Here is a 17326-nt window from a genome sequence, read left to right as displayed (position 1 = left end):
AAAGTTATGAAGGAAGTATACAAGAAGAGGCCAGGAAGGCCAAAGGGGGCAAAGAATAAGGCAAAGGAACTTAAGGTTGTGCATGCTTCACCTATGAAGAAGTCACCGGCAAAAAAGCTCAAGACTCCTAGGAAGGAGGAGAAATTGGTGAATGGACTACTGGAATTCACTGTGGTGGAGGCAGTTCATGGTTCCAACCCATCAAAGGGTAAGGAGCCAATAGTTGTTTGATAGGTTGATCCTAGTTACTATTGCCTATGCTGGTAGAGATACCTCTATGAGTCTTGTGGAAGTACTTAGTTTTAGCGTACCGCAATTGCGTGCTCGGCGTGTGAGACTAAGTAAAATAGATTGTCTGCTAGGCGAGGTGTTTGTATGTGGCATAGACTACTCAGAGCATAATTGTTTTATTGGAGTAGTCTTTGTACTATTTCTTAATTTACGAACGGAGCATACTATTAGTATGTCTCAATTTGATAAAAAAATAAAATAAAATAAAATCCACTATCCGATGAGAATTTTTGCCGTGTTAGAATTATATGCAGAGAGGAAATAAAACAGATCAATTAGCAAGTTTCCTTGTTTTCAGATCAAACTAATCACTCCATTAATGCCCGCAATCTTCTATTTCATGAGACAAACCCAACCGTACAGTTTCCCACCATAATCAAACTTCCGTCAATCCACCAATCATGTTCGACCAAATGACTTTGAATCCCAAGTGTCCCCCTTGTCATAATCTCTGAAACACACCCACAATTCCCCAATAGCAATCACACAACACAAAAATGGGGTTCTTCTTTGGACTGCTCGTCGGCATTGCTATCGGAATTGGGTTGATCATGGCTTTTGCTCGGAGCGAGAGTAGGCGATCCAAACGTCGCTCTGAATTGGTACTAATCAAATCTCGTTACATCATATACGAGTGTTCTGAATTGATTGGTTTTGATGGTTTCCCTTTTTATGTTCATGTGGTTTGTTTTCAAAGGCCAAGATTATTGCAGCGCTTGCAAGGATGACAGTGCAAGATTCCAGAAAGCTTATTGCACCTCAGTATTATCCATCTTGGGTTATTTTCACGCAGCAACAGAAGTTGAGTTCATTTCACATTTTTCTCACATGCACTTCATGTTTCACATTGAAAATGTAACACATGTTACACTATTCTTAGAGCTAATATCAAGTCACTGGGTATTCATCGGATGGTGCCTTTTTGTGCCATCCAGTACTGCAGCTTCAAAAACTCAAGTTGTCGGGGAGATTACAACGCCAAAAAAAAAAAAAAAAAGATATCTTAGAAGTTAGAAGAGCAAATGAGCTCTTGCATATAGATTATTCATATGGAAACAATGAGTATTCTAGCCCTAGTTCATTAACTGTGTGGGACTAACTTTCTAAGAACCCACATTTAGGTGGTCATACACATCACACATGATCGAACAAATGAAGGCGGAAAAACCCAGTGAGTGCATAGAGCTTTGTTAGACATTTTCCCATCCAATATGGGATCAGTGCTCAACATTTTATTGCATGGACACTTTTTATATATGTATGCATATTATATCTAACATGAATCTCTTTATAAATTCCAGTTGACCTGGCTCAACCAACATCTTGACAAGATCTGGCCATACGTTAATGAAGTAATGCATGGCTTTCACTTTTTTTCGATGGCTTTTCCTCTTTTTCAATGTCTTCCTCTGTGCTTAATTGTTGTTTAAGAGCATTTGTGATGGTGTAGGCAGCATCGGAGCTGATAAGGAGCAATGTGGAACCAATACTCAAACAATATACCCCGGCTGTCTTGGATTCACTCAAATTCTCCACATTAACCCTTGGCACTGTGGCTCCACAATTTACAGGTTGGCCTCAAAATCTTATCACACCCTTTTTACGTTCCGTCACATTTCCTATGGACATACTTGGTCAGACTCATTTGTTAGCTTTAGCAAACCCGATTATGAAATTTTAAGTGTCTTTCCTTACATCAACTCCATTTATACCATAGTCTATATGGTGACTTAAAACAGTTTATAACTTTTTTTTTTCCCCTTCTTATCGACATGGAATCATACATGGATACAATCACCCATATACATAAGAACTTTTGATATTCCCTAAATCTTGTTGAAGCTTCCTAATTTTGCAAGTATTCAGTGTAGAGAGTTGGGTGGAAGCGAGTATAAAATATGATTATGATATCTAGCCATAGATAGATATACAGAGTTGACCCTTTCGGAATACATCCATTAAGGAAACAAGCTGATCCTGTTAGTCGACTTATACAAGTTGTTGATATCCTTATAGGAATTTCCCTTGTTGAAAGTGAATGTGGAGCTGAGGGAGTCACTATGGAGTTTGAGATACAATGGGATGGTGATCCAGATATTGTAATTGATATCAATACCCATGTTGGTCTTGCACTACCTGTAGAGGTATGTTCGATTTAATGCTTGTTTACGGTTAAGAATAATTTATGTAAGTTATTCATACTAAGATGTAGTCACAAAGAGAAAAGGTATTTTAAGAAAATGCATGACATTCCAAATTTGTTTTCTGGGAAATATTCTATTAACAGGCACTTGTGTTATTTAAATGTCTTGTTTCTGCAATGTGTTTTTTTTCTGCTACTTGATAGATTTTGGAAGCAAATTTGAATGAGAGTTTCTGGGGAGTTTGATATTAGCATCAGACTGTTTTTACCAAACTATCTGTTCCAAGTCATGTTAACCTGTGAGGAGTGACCATATATCCGAAACATGTTATGTTGTCAGACTTTTGATGAAGATCATATGTTCATACTTTTCATTTAAAGTTTAAACGAGTGTACAATGAACAAAACATGCCTGACTTTCTGGAAACAGGAAATTACTTGTTATACTCCAGTCACCCCCTGCTTACACATTTTTGGACCTACATGTACTTCTGCATTGATTTTTCCCATTTCAGCATCTTCTTGTTGTGTATATGTCTATGCATGTATTCTTCCATTCATCCGTAGTATGTTTTCTTTCATGAAAATAGAGGCTTTCATAATGTTTATGAAAGTTTTAGTACACCTTATCATCTTTTTCATTTCCATTGTTCGTCTAGGTGAAAGATATTGGATTCACTGGGGTTTTCAGGTTAATCTTCAAACCACTAATTGACCAGTTTCCTTGTTTTGGAGCTGTTGCATATTCCTTAAGAGAAAAGGTGTGCACACAATTATTGTTACTGTGTTCATAACCAGATATACATCTACTATATTTGATTTTGATATCATATATTTTGCGTCTGCCTGCAGAAAAAGCTGGACTTTGTGTTTAAAGTCTCAGGTAGTGAAATATCAGCAATTCCAGGAGTCTCCGAGGCTCTTGAGGTTTGCACTAACTTTGCCATCTCTGATTTCTATTTGCTTGCGTATATGGAAGACTGCTTATGGCTCCGTTGACTTCGTCACCCTTACCAAATTTTTTTTTTATTCATAGTAGCAAAAGTTTTCTTCCCCTTTCGATAATAGTAGTTTTTATGAGAGGATGCATATGGCCTTTGAATCCTTCACTAATAATAGCACTTGAATTCTTCGATCACCATTCTTGAATTTTTTTTTTTTTTTTACAGAAACTACTAGTCTTGAAAGCGAGGTAACATTTTGCTAATTTCAATAAAACAGACCTCAATTGTGTCATATTGCATAAAACAGGGTTTTGGGGCTGGACTTGCTCCTGTTCTTACTCAACCCTGGCATCATGATGTCCCTTGTGTCATCCCTGGACTATTGTTAGATAAAGCATTGTTCTTTTGGTATTCTTATTAAAAGGAAATTAAAAATGGAGGGACAAATCCCTGTAACTAAATCATATCTGCAGAAATTCATCAAAATTACAAAACATCTTACGTAACATTACTGCAATTATTTTTTCCACACAGTAATTTAGTATCAGTGCACTATAGTTAAATTATTATATTCTTCAGGAAACAATACGAGATGCTATTGAAGATTGTATTACTTGGCCAGTTCGTAACATTATTCCCATTATACCTGGCGATTACAGGTATGTTAAATTCAGAATAAACTGTAGAACCTTATTATACATTTATACTTCCAAACTGTCCGTACCTCTATCTCACTCCTGTTCTCTGAAAGTATTCAATACAAAGCTTAGGAAAAACATATATGGAGAAGTTTCATGACAATACTAAATGGATTTGCATGTTATAATCTAATGAAGTTTTATGGTTTCATGTGGGTGTTTACAGAGTTTTATGGGGTCAACCACTAATGGTTTTCTATTCATAAACTGGTTTTATACTTCAGTAATGCAAAGTAATCAGATTGTATTTTCCATTCACCATGCATATGGATAATTCCAAGGGTACACCATCAATCCGAAAGATATATAGCCAATGTGGAACCATGTTAACACATACGAACTATGTATGCATAGATTTGATATTTTGAGTTGCAGATGTTAACCATTATATGGCCTAATTCAGAGAAATTTTTCTGACCCAATCTAGCTACCAGTATTTTCCTCATCTAAGATCTTGTTGTGTTACAGTGACTTGGAGTTGAAGCCCGTTGGAACATTAGAAGTGAAGCTTGTAGAAGCCAAGGAGTTAACGAATAAGGACATAGTAGGAAAATCAGATCCTTTTGCTGTGATATTCATACGTCCACTTCCTAACAGAACAAAAACCAGCAAAGTTATTGTAAGTCAAACTCATGTTTTACTTTGTGTACATATAATTTTTCCTCAACTGTATTGATTTTATTATCATTTCCCTCAGGACAACGATTTAAACCCAATATGGAATGAGCACTATGAGTTCATAGTTGAAGATCAATCAACTCAACGCTTGACAGTAAGAATTTTCGATGATGAAGGACTTCAGGCTGCAGAATTCATTGGCTGTTGTCAAATTCCACTGAGTTCGCTTGAGCCTGGTAAAGTGAAGGATGTGTGGTTAAAACTTTTGAAGGATTTGGAGATCCAGAGAGATACCAAGTACCGGGGTCAGGTGAAAATGGCATCTGAATTTTCTTTATTGTCAACTTATTCAATATGTCACAGACCTTACATATATGAGATACATATGAGAAAAATGGGTATAATCCACTTTACTTTTGACAATAGGTGCACTTGGAGCTGTTATACTGCCCTTATGGTACAGATGGGAACATTGTAAACCCGTTCGACCATGACTTCTCCTTGACCTCTTTGGAAAAGGCTTTGAAGATTGAAAATTTAACAAAAGCAGAGTTGAGAAAAATATCTACCAAGAAGAAGAAGGAAATGTTTATAAGAGGAGTACTATCTGTAACAGTTATATCTGCAGAAGACCTACCAAAAGTAGATTTTATGGGGAAGGCTGACCCGTATGTTGTCCTTGTTATGAAGAAATCTGAAGCAAAGCAAAAGACCAGGGTGAGATTTAAGTTTCCAAATTGATCACTCTTTCTAAATTATTTCCCATCTATGAATTAGCCAGCCATGCATTCCTATACCTTATTAATTCATACTCTTCTGGTTTCTTAGGTCATAACGAACAACTTGAATCCAGTTTGGAATCAGACATTTGACTTCATGGTGGAGGATGCATTACATGAAATGTTAATTGTCGAAGTTTGGGACCATGACACTTTTGGGAAGGTATTGTCTTCAAATTTGGTATCATCTTATTTCTATCATTGTTATAGTATCAAAAAATTTGAAATAGCTTTTCATTATTTTAGGATAGAATAGGGAGAGTGATCATGACACTCACCAGGGTCTTAATGGAAGGAGAATATCAGGAATGCTATCCCATAGACATTGCCAAATCTGGAAGGATTACTCTGAGTCTCAAATGGGTTGCACAGCATAAAGTCCGTGATTCTTGATCTGATCAAAGACGACGTGGCCTACATTGTTTTTGCAGTTTTGCTAGAGTTGAAGGTCCGATTTCTTTGCATGACAGGTTAAGGAAATTCATTCATTCATTCCTTGCACATAATAGATTTTACTTATCTCCCAAAGCTAAAACAAATCTTACTCGAGTCAGATGTAGTTCAGATTATTTTACACTTCAGAAATCTTCACATGTTTGAGCTCTATTTTTTCTGTTGTACATACGGAAGAGATTAACGGAATTTCATATCGGATGAGATTTTTTTCGATATGGATAGAAATGGGGACAGTTATACCATATATTTTGATAGACCGCTCACAGTACGTGGTTCTACTTATATATAGAAAAGATCATGAAAGAGGCGATCAGAATGGTGTTCGAATTCATTTACGATCCCGAGTTTCCAGACAATTATAATTTGCATTCATTTTCTTTTGTGGTCTGGTTTGTTCTTTTCCACTTTTCTTTTTTCTATAGATCGAATTCTCTGCATTCTTCTTAAAATGAAACTTTTTCCAGTAAAACTATTTGTAGGATGCTTAATTTACCATCTTGCTGATCATAAGTCACAGATAAGTAGCATCCATTTGCATAAAAAGAACTAATAAGCCTCAGTAGCAATACTCATGTTCTGTCTAGTTTTATGTTTTAAAAAGTCCTTAGTTGGATTAAGCACTCAGTTTGTCTGAAATTTGGCATCCTTGCTAGGATTTGATGATTGTATTAAGCACTCAAGTTTGTTTCAAAATCTTTCATTCTTTACCGTGAAACTATATATCAATTGTTACTTGGCCCTGAATCCCTGATGAATCAGATAGAGAAGGTGGAAAAATATGTTTAGATCATGATAAGTCAGGAATTCAAACTCCTCACATACCTCAAGTCCACGTCAAGCCTTATTGCATGCGTAATTCTCTTCTCTACAACTTAAGTTTCTCTCGTACTTTTTTTTTTTTCTCTTCAAAATGAGAGATGAGCTAGTCTAGTCTTTTTATTTTTCCTTCTACGAAAAATGCAAATTTGAAACCTTTGTACGCATAAATTTTATTTTTCCTTTCACAAGAAAATCGAACTTAAAATTGTTGAATATAAGTACACACCCATTATACTTTCTAACATGTCATTAACATCTAGAGTCACAGTCGCATATAAACTTGCACATTAATGAAAGGAAAAACTGAAAAGGAAAGCAGACCAAAATTTTCGGTGGTATTACTCCACTCTGGAAAAGAACAAAAATGAAAAACTCTATGAAATTTCCACAACACAGTTTGAACGGTTGGTCAGCTAAGCCTCCCTTTTGAGTTTTGACCGGTAGTTGCCACCGTCTGCCTCAAACCTACGCACATCACTCTACTCCACACGAAAGCAACCATGGCCGAAGAAGCTCAAGACCACCACCCTCTGCCGCTTCTAGAAGCTCTAAGAAAAGCCTCCAAAGCCGTCCAAAACAACCCCATTGCCACAATCTACAACAACCACGACACAAACGCCGCCATTGAAGCTCTTCTAGAGCTCGCAACACAAGCCGACCCGATCATCTCCACCGACCCTAGTCTCTTCAACCTCGCTCAGTTACTCAACAACCTTAAAGCCCTCCTCGAAAATCTCGAAAAGTTGCAAAGCTACGGCCTCCGGTCTCTCCTCCGCCGCCAAATCACCAACTACAACATCTCCCAAGTCGGGTACGCTATTGAAGCTGAAATCCAAGCATATGTTGATCGAAAACACGTAGAGAGCTTCGTGGAAACGATGAATGAGTCGGAGGAAGACGGCGAAAAGGTAGAGGCTTTGGTAGGTTTAGAGACCAGATTGTCCAGAGGTTTTGATAAGGAGTACCAGGAGTTGATTTTGAAAGCCAAGGTATTTTCCATCGTTGAATTTATAATCTGTGAGTCACTGTTTTCAAATTGGGTTAAAGACCAAGCTGCTGCTGTTGCTCTAGCTCTGGTTCAGTTCAATAAGGACGTTTTTGTGGGGTTGGTGTTAATGGGTCCGATTATTGGAGCTTTGATTTCAATGGGTTCGTGTCGTTCGATTCAAGTCCTTACTTCGCTGGTCAGGATTATCCGAACCCCTTTGGTGGATGACATCAATGAAGAAATACCGAGGATTATACGACTTTTGAGCGCCGAGGAGTTGAAGATGAAAGCGGTAGCGATGAACTGCGTTTTCGAAATCGGAATCTTGGCGAGAGAGGAAGTGATTGAGGCCATGCTTGGAGAGGACTTGGTGAGGAAGCTGATGGATTTGCAGAGGTTGGAGGTGATGGGTGAGTCCAAAGAGGATGAAGGTGTTGGGAAGTTTCCATTTTTGGGGTGTGTTGCTGCTTTTGCAGTGCAAGTTGAAGTTGGGGAAGGGTTGGAGAAGACTGAGAAGAGAGCAGTGAAGTTGGAAATACTGAAGAGAGTTAGAGAAGCCTCTGTTTCTGAAGCAGAGTCTGCCACTGTTGTTTCAGAGGTGCTATGGGGCTCTTCACCTTGAAATTTTGATTAGATTGGAGGCTTGGGGCAAAGGTTTAATCCCCTTTTATATTGTAGTAATTAGTGTAACTTAATCATGTATTAACCCAAGTCTCATATATGGTAATTCTACATTAGTGTGAGAGACAGGGTAGAAATTAGATGCAATTACTTATGAATTATACCTTATAATCCTCATTCTGCCAAGAGATTAAACAAAGTGATTTAATGAGAATTCAATTATTGAAAAAATTAGCTAGTCCGTTGACTCAAAAAGTGTAAATAAAGGATCGGAAGGGACTCAAAGTGCAATGCATAATTTATGTTTAAGCAAATGCAAGGGGTATATAATTATAATTTGATGTATTAAAATGCAAGCATGTCTAAAGAAGGGGATTCTTTTCCGCCAAAAAAAAAGAAAAAAAAAAAGAAGGGGATTCTTTATCCTCATCATAGATGGTGGTCTAATTATGTGCTTATTTTAGCATTAAAAGACTAAAATTAGTCATAATTTGTGAACATCACTACCATAATGATCTATTTAAGAATGATTGTATATATTACATTCTCCTACCTGCAACATCATTTGGAATTCTTTGTATTTTTGTGTGGATGCCCTTTCTCTTCGCACGCTAGCTCATTGTCTTTACGTTTTATGTATATCACAACTACAAGTGTTGTTTAATGAAAATTCTATGGTTTCATTTCTTTATGCATGTCGAAGAAAGAAAGAGATTTGTAACAAAAAGAGAGAAAGAAATAGATGAATCGGAAATCCAATTAAAGTGAGTGATGTCTCATTGAAGTGGTAATGTGATAAGCCTTTCATGTTTGATTAGACAAGAAAATGAAAGAAAGAGAAGGTAAAGAAATATATTCATTATTTAGTATTAACTCTCAAACATATCTTATAAGATATAAATTTTGTGGTAGATATTGTAGTCTTTAAAGCTCATTTGTTGGAGGTCTCTAAGTGAATCATTTTCTCCCACTTATTTGCTTTTGCACTATCCCAGTTCGATCAAATTGAAGTGGTAATGTAATAAGCATTTCATGTTTGATTAGACAAGAAAATGAAAGAAAGAGAAGGTAAAGAAAATAATACAAATTCCATTATTTAGTATTAACTCTCAAACATACCTTACAAGAGATAAATTTTGTGGTAGATGTTGTAGTCTTTATAGATAATTTGTTGGAGGTCTCTAACTAGATCATTTTCTCCCGCTTATTTGCTTTTACACTGTCCCAGTTCGATCAAATGGAAAGTGATTGTCTATAAAGAAAAAAACTATAAGCAATGCAACTATGAAAGAGTTTGATCTTGCCTCAAAATGAAGGTTGTATGATCGGACGAAAAGTTGTGTTTTGGACAAGTGTGGTAGGAGCAAAGACATAAAGAGAAGAATATGAGATATAACTTAAGCGTTTACGATTTTAGTTCACATTTCTATTTTAAATTGATTTATAACTGAACTCAGTAATTATTTATTTATTATTATTTTTTTTTCCAACCAGAGATTTACTTCTCTTCTTTGACCAAGGATTTACTACAAGAATATTCTTAATCACAACCGTGTAATCGCAGTTTCCTTACAGAGACATATTAAAACCCAAAATTTAAAGCCTCAAGAATTTGACAATGGTCTGAAAATAACCACAATAACTGAAGAAATTGAATCCAAGACAGACATGTTATAGTGAAGGGGGGCCTTAACTAACAGCAACCAAAAACGTTTTCAGGTTCCTTTCGTTCTTTAACTTTCACTTCCCTCTCTTTCTCTTTCTTCCCAATCTCCGGCATTAACAAAATTTTCAATACCAACTCGATTCTTTGTTTGTTGTTTGACACCAGCCGCCCCGCCCCAACCGGCCTCTCTGTCTCTTCTACCCTTCACCTAAATACACGCCACTTTTGGATTTCAGAACACACCCTGTCACCCAAGATCTCTCTAAGCTCATTAATTATAGGCCGGTGACCTGGGAAATATCAAACCCAAAGTTCAAAGATCCAAGACTACTGATCAGATCCTTCAAGTTTTTCTGATTCCTCTATCTGGGTTTTGTTATGGGTTGGAGATACAGAGCTGGGTTGCTTCTAATTGGTGCTGTGGTTATCATTTGGGTTACCTCTGCAGAAGTCACACAAGTTAGTCATTTCTTTCTTTCTCTGTCTCTGTACTCCAATGTTTCTCTAGCTTCTTGGGTGCAATATGATTTGTATGAAATGCTTATGGTTTATGAGTTCCTTAGGTTTATGGGTTGGGAAAGCTCGGAGCTTTATATGAATTAATTCAGTCATCTGTTTTTGTGGTTGAAGAGTTTGTCTTTGACCTGTTCCACTAGTTATATGATTAAAGACTGGATTTTAGTTTGAACTTATGTGTGAAACTGAGGCCTGAACTGGGTATCAAACATTGTAGGTAAATAACGATTCATCTTTTCTTCATTATCCTCTGATTGATGGCACCAAGTAGGCCTGAATTTTCGTGAGATGTAGGGGTAGCAAAACGAAGAAGTATCCAATAATTTGGTTAGTGGGTAAATCAACTTTGATTTTCTTGTCAAAGCCAGCTTGGAGTTTAGTTAGTGACCAAATTAGATAGTTTATTAAACATTTGTACCCTTTTCTATCGGAAGATTATGTTCAATTGTTTCAAGTGAAATAGTTTTACATGTATCCACCCCAAATAAGACTTCATTTGGCAATTTATTAGTGGGTAAATCAACTTTGATTTTCTTGTCAAAGCCATCTTGGAGTTTAGTGAGTGACCAAATTAGATCGTATAGTAAACAATTGTACCCTTCTCTATCGGGAAGATTGACACATAGTTGTTTTAAGTGATATAGTTTTTACATGTATCCACCACCCCAAATAAGACTTCAATTGGCAATTTATTGGGATCTCATTAGTATGGAATGTGGAGACGCCTGACATGATTGTAGGGATTCTTTCATTGATATTCTTTGATTCAATTTTATGATACCTTTATATACAATATTCTGTGCACCTGAAGTTTGTATCTCTTGAGGCTTTAGCTAACTTTGATCATCTCTACAGGATATCTATGAAAAGTATAAGCAGCCATTTGCAGTAACATATCTTGGAGCTTCTCTTATGGTAGTGTACCTCCCAATAGCTTTCCTTAAGGACTGGTTGTGTAATTTACTTAAACGTCGCTCTTCTAAAAGTGGCAAAAATGCAGAAAGCATGAATGAGTATTCTGCTGGATTTAGTTCACCACTAAAACACAATGGAGTGCAGAAAGATTTTGAATTGGAAATTCATACCTTGTCCAGAAAAGACAGTGATGCAGACCTTACACCTTGTGCAGAAGAAAGGCCTTTGGTTTCTAAACTCAAAGACAATTTAAATGTGCTGAAACATGACAGAGAGCTCACACCAAGGGAAATTGCTACTTATGGATTTTACCTTGCCCCTCTTTGGTTTTTTACAGAGGTAAGGGACGTCCTAAAGTTACTGTCTCCAAGAATATATCTCCATTGATAAACACATTGTACTATGCATCTTGTCATATGGCTGTAAGAAAACCTTGTTACATCATGTTAATTAGCTGTTCTACAACGTTCTTATGTGAAAATTCAACATTATAGAGCATAAAGTTTGATCAGAACCTTGAACTTTATTGCTTGAAATATGAATAGCTAAGTTTTGAAGTGATCTTTGTTACTTGAAATTAAATGGCAGATTTATGGACTAAAGTTGTGTCACAGACATGTTTAATGTCCTCCTTCCCTTAAAGACATAAAATCATATCTGCAGATTTATATGCTCATGACATATATGCATTCAATGAAAAGTAGTTACATTTGGGTGAAGACCTCTAGAGAATTTAATTATGGTTTTTCCTGATTGTTGCAGTATTTTGCAAATGCTGCTCTCGCGCGTACGAGTGTTGCAAGTACAACAGTCTTATCCTCAACTTCAGGACTCTTTACACTCTTTATTGGTGCATTCTTGGGCCAAGATTCTTTAAATATAGCAAAAGTGGTGGCTGTCTTTGTCAGCATGGCAGGTGTAGCCATGACAACTATGGGAAAAACGTGGGCTACAGATGAGTCACAATCGAGTGCCTCGTAAGTGTTTACTTCATCTCTGATTCTTGACTGTCATTTTGTTTCTTTCTTGATGAAAGATAAAAACATCTGTTTTTGCAGGCTTTTTGTTGTTGATATTCTGCATTGTTATTCATATAGATATCAACTTGTTCTTTGTAATGTATGTTCTGGGAATTGACGGTGAATTTTCTTGTTCAGCAATGGGAAACACTCTCTCGTTGGAGATGTTTTCGGCCTTTCCTCAGCTATGTCATACGGTCTATTTACAGGTTGGGGAAGTCTCTCTCTCTCTCTCTCTCTCTCTATATATATATATATATATATAATTTTTTTTTTTTGGTTGCTTCAAATGTTCTTAGTGCCTGTTATTTTTTTTATACTACTTTTTGATAGTAACATTAATATCATTATATTTCAATAATGCAGTCCTTCTTAAGAAATTTGGTGGTGAAGGAGGAGAGAAGGCTGACGTGCAAAAATTGTTTGGGTATATTGGATTGTTTACGCTCGTAGCATTATGGTGGCTGGGTAAGTATTGCTTTAAATTTCTTGCCCTAGTTCACAAAGAGAGTTCTTTATCCTTTTAACGTTTTCCTGTGTTCCCCATTCATATTGGTCTCTTTTGTTTTTGTATTTTCCCAGTTTTGCCATTGACAGCAATGGGCATTGAACCAAAGTTCATGATTCCTCATTCTGCTAAATTAGATGAACTTGTTCTTGCCAATGGCTTTGTCGGAAGTGTACTTTCTGATTACTTTTGGTAGGCTTAAACAATCCTTTTCTTCAGTCTGTACTTCATGCAATGGCTTTCTGTGCTTCTTGGTTTAAACTTCCACTTTTCTACAGGGCACTATGTGTTGTGTGGACAACTCCACTGGTGGCCACTCTGGGCATGTCGCTCACCATCCCCCTAGCTATGGTGGCTGACATGTTTATCCATGGTCGTCATTATTCGGCAGTTTACATTCTTGGCTCTGTACAGGTATCATATTATCAAAAATATGCATATATCATTGGAATGTTAAATATCTGTAGTTCTAGTACATTTGTTAAACATTTCGCTTAGCATCCGATTTAGTGTACAATATATGTAGTAAAATTAATGTCATGTTCCATGTGTGAACTGTTTGTGATTCTCTTCTGGTAATTTTGCAGGTATTTGCAGGATTTGTAATAGCTAATCTTTCAGATTGGTTCTCAAAGAAGTTGGGGTTATAGCATCTTGTTAAACACTACTTTCTCAGTTTTGAAATCCTAATTCTTTGATGGGGGCCATTTTCCTCTTTGCCATTCTGATAGGATATTTCAAGCTTTCTCAATCTGTGAAGAAGAAAAAAGTTCCTAAATGTTGTATCATACATCATACTTGTTTGTGTAAATCAACTCTGGGCGTGAGGGTTTTCCTTTTTTCACCATAATCATCAGCTTTGAGTGTTGTAATGAACCTGTGTGGGTTAAAAGTAAAATCTCATTCCACGTTACTTGTCATCGCTTCTCCCATTGTATTAGTGCAAATCATCAGCACACGCCATTGTGGCATTAGTGTAGTTGTGGAGGATGACAGCATTGGAGCATAACCTCTGCAAATAAATCTTTAAAACCCAAAAGTGTAAACAAAATTAGGTGAAGTTGTGTACAGTTGTATTTGCAAAATGAAATACTGAAATAAAATTTTAGTATTTTACCATGTTGTTCAACACTGAACGCAATTTCAGTCGTTCAATGTGGTTTTCAGTCTTCGGTTGACTCTCAATCCTACCATTGTAAACCAAACTCCATTGTCATTGCTTCAATTTTTTTTTTCCTGTGAATGAATGTTCAAAAACAAAAAAGCAAAAATACTAATAATTTTTCCATAATTTTATGCTAACCAGGGAATTACTTTTTTTTTTTTTTGAGAATGAACCAGGGACTGTTGTAAAAACTGAAAGTAAACCAACACGTGTTATTTTTCTGCTGTAGAAAAGAAAGTAGGGCCCACATAGAGCACAGGGGCATCGCATCATAAGGACTGCTCTTCAGTTGAGAATTTGGATTCAAATCAGAAGAGTGTACGTCCCTGATTGGGCGGTCACACCAAATATAGTGAAAGTGCGTAACACAAGATCGCGCAAAAACAAACTCCTCCTTTCGCTCTGAAACTCTCGCGCAGTAGGGGAAAGCTCTCTCTCATCTCCTCGTCGCTAGTTAAGTTATGGCGTGGAGCATCCGATCCAAACCGGTCCTTGTCGTGCTTCTCCTACAGTTGTGCTTCCTGCTCATCTCTCCGTCGCTCGCAATTTCTCCAGAGTAAGATTGCAAAACAAACAGAGATGCTTTCATGATTCCGAAGTTCACTTTTTTTGAATCAAATGGTTTTTCTTTTGGCAGGTCTCCTGATGGTTACACCATTCATGGCCGAGTGAAGATCCCGAGTATGTCTTTCAATTTGTGATCTTGTATTCTGCTATGGTTATTTTTCCGGTTTATCAATCAATCAATGACTTCAAATATGAACTTGAATTGAGCTTTGCTAGATGTTAGCTTTGAGTGGCTCTGTGTATTGGGGTAGCTGGGTCTGGTTTTGTGGTTAAGTTGATCGGATTAGTGTTGTGAGTTTTAAGGATTTTTACCATGATTTGGGTAGGTGGTTAGGGACTTGGTATAGGTTATATTATCTTTTCTGATACTCGATTGAGCCATAAGGTATTATAAATTACTTCTGGTTGTTGTTTGGCATGCTCGTAAGCTTTGGTGAAGGCAGATATATGCTTAAAGGAGGGTAATGAGAGTTCCTCTAATGAAGAAAAGTGAGAGTAGATCGATATTTATGACGTGTCGGTAGAAACTCTATTTGTTTCACTGAAAGCAAACGCTAAAGCAGACTGGCATTTCTGTTTCATGTTGAGTGGTAAGGAGAAAGTATTCATGTAGAGTATATTTGGGGAAGAAAGTGGTTCTGAGAATATGCTTGGTGAAATATTCACATCCCAGCACCTGCCTCCCAATAAGACCACATTATTTTAAAAGTCCTTGGTCAAGTTATTTCTTGTAATGAGGTTTGTTCTGTCAGTACTAGCTAAACCTATGTTAGGTTCTTGGCTACAAGAGCGTTTGTAGTATTACTCTCCACACTGCGATCATCGAAATTAGGTTATCTGCTGTAAGAGGGTTTGTAGGATTACCCTCCACACTGCGATCATCGATTTTAGGTTCTTTGCTGTAGGAGGGCATCACTCTCTACACTTTGATCATCAATATTTTGACTACTTATGGTTTTCTTTTCTTTGTGATTCAAGTGAAGGTTCTTCTACGGTTGCATCTCATTATGGATTCCCCTTACAGTATACTTTTGTATAATATAAACTCATGGCTCATGGCTCATGGCTCATGTCTGTTATCGTTGAATTTGTTCTGCAGGTCTGGGGGTGAAAGGGTTTGGTCTTCATGGAAAAATATCTAATATCAAAGTCATACTAAATGGTGGCCAAAGTGTTACCTATCTGAGGCCTGACGGGTTTTTCTCATTGTATCCTAAATCTATCTTTGATATATTTTGACTTTAATACTATTTTACATGATTGTGTGTTAAAGTTTCATAAAAGTTTAGTATGAAATGCTAAGTTTAGCATACAGTCCATCCTTAACTTGTACTCTTAAAGCCATAATGTACCTGCAGGGACTCATCTAATTGAAGTGTCTGCAATAGGTTATTTCTTTTCTCCGGTAAGACTCCTTATCTATAAAATACCTTTCCTTTTGTACTTATCGAAATGAAAGGATGACTAATGGGATTTTTCACTAAATTGTTTAGGTCCGAGTTGATGTTAGTGCCAGAAACCCAGGCAAGGTTCAGGCAGCACTGACTGAGAATAGGAGGGGTCTACTTGAATTTGTTTTAGAGCCACTGAGGGAGGAACACTATTATGAGGTTGGTTAAAATGAAGTCTTTTCCCATTCAACATAATAAGTTCACTATTTCTTATCATAATGGATTTTTCACCCCATGTTATCTTGATCTGATTACAGATAAGGGAACCCTTCTCCATAATGTCTGTCGTAAAGAGCCCGATGGGTTTGATGGTTGGATTTATGGTGATTGTTGTGTTTGTGATGCCCAAACTAGTGGAGAACATGGGTAAGTATTCTTTGCTCTCTACAGGTTTCTAGATTCTGTTATGGGCTCGAGACTCTGGTTTGCTTTAGATTTCATCGTGTCAAAATGACTCCATGGGCATATTTTGACACGATGATAAGAATAGTTCATATAGTTATGTAATCAAATATCCTTTGTGCAACAGATCCTGAAGAAATGAGGCGAACCCAAGAAGCAATGGGAAATGGAGGGCTGGCAAGCATGTTACCGGGTGCTGCTGCGAGGAATTAAACAGTTGAATAGAAATCCACAACCCTCTATGCAGATGGAGCACTTGTGTTTTCTAGATCAGGAGCTGAGATATTGTGTACCATTATGCCCTAGGGGTTTTGTTTTATTCCCAGCAAAACTGATACTGTAGCATTATTATTCTTTGAAGCTAAGAAACGCGATGTTATCATGCCGACAATACATTTTTGTTTCTGTATTAATGTTAACTTGATTTCTACGTTTCTGATGAACTGTGAGTGCACATAGATGTGAACTTATTAACTCATGGGAACGATGTTCATGACTTCTGAACAGAAAATGTTTTTTATTTTATTTTTGAATGTTCAAAATGTGAAAATACTATTTTGTGATAAAAATCGAATGAATTTTTGAATCTTTTAGAGCTCGTTATTCTAAAATGGGCGATGAGATCGATTTCACGTTGAAAGCAGTATCTTCGAATTGAATCTCAAAGGGAATTGAATGTACATTCGGACTTATGGTTTGGATGATTCCAATGTTGATTTCTGATTTGTTTTGGATTCAGTAACATCAACTCTGATTGAAA

General features: G+C 36.8%; 3 protein-coding genes across 5 annotated transcripts; all 3 read left to right on the top strand.

Moving 5' to 3' along the window:
• The first annotated feature begins 603 nt into the window (after positions 1-603).
• LOC133740287 (synaptotagmin-4-like) lies at positions 604-6237 on the top strand. The gene is made up of 13 exons (XM_062168222.1): positions 604-893; positions 989-1119; positions 1598-1643; positions 1742-1862; positions 2308-2435; positions 3094-3195; positions 3287-3361; positions 3958-4037; positions 4545-4695; positions 4774-5004; positions 5121-5411; positions 5523-5636; positions 5720-6237. Exons 1-13 carry the CDS (start codon positions 789-791, stop codon positions 5864-5866), a joined length of 1722 nt encoding a protein of 573 aa, XP_062024206.1. The 5' UTR covers positions 604-788; the 3' UTR covers positions 5867-6237.
• Positions 6238-9954: 3717 nt separating this feature from the next.
• Positions 9955-13901, top strand: LOC133739907 (uncharacterized vacuolar membrane protein YML018C). 3 transcript variants are annotated; one of them, XM_062167722.1, is made up of 9 exons: positions 9955-10076; positions 10189-10482; positions 11395-11793; positions 12217-12431; positions 12612-12682; positions 12840-12941; positions 13056-13173; positions 13260-13395; positions 13569-13901. In XM_062167722.1, exons 2-9 carry the CDS (start codon positions 10402-10404, stop codon positions 13629-13631), a joined length of 1185 nt encoding a protein of 394 aa, XP_062023706.1. In that variant the 5' UTR covers positions 9955-10076; positions 10189-10401; the 3' UTR covers positions 13632-13901. The 3 variants fall into 3 exon arrangements, with proteins under 3 accessions (XP_062023706.1, XP_062023705.1, XP_062023707.1); XM_062167723.1 differs by lacking the exon at positions 9955-10076 and having other exon boundaries at positions 10409-10482; positions 11395-11454; positions 11540-11793; XM_062167721.1 differs by having other exon boundaries at positions 9973-10482.
• A 578-nt stretch (positions 13902-14479) lies between these two features.
• On the top strand, positions 14480-17009 carry LOC133738389 (ER membrane protein complex subunit 7 homolog). Its single transcript, XM_062165918.1, has 7 exons — positions 14480-14702; positions 14784-14827; positions 15813-15921; positions 16055-16118; positions 16207-16323; positions 16422-16530; positions 16694-17009. The coding sequence occupies exons 1-7, from the start codon at positions 14608-14610 to the stop codon at positions 16777-16779; spliced, it is 624 nt and encodes a 207-aa protein (XP_062021902.1). The 5' UTR covers positions 14480-14607; the 3' UTR covers positions 16780-17009.
• The last annotated feature ends 317 nt before the right edge of the window (positions 17010-17326 follow it).

This window comes from Rosa rugosa, chromosome 3 (genome assembly GCF_958449725.1).
Source record: "Rosa rugosa chromosome 3, drRosRugo1.1, whole genome shotgun sequence".
Classification (NCBI taxonomy): domain Eukaryota; kingdom Viridiplantae; phylum Streptophyta; class Magnoliopsida; order Rosales; family Rosaceae; genus Rosa; species Rosa rugosa.
Note: the sequence above shows the minus strand (reverse complement) of the source record. Positions and strands in the feature narration are given on the sequence as shown.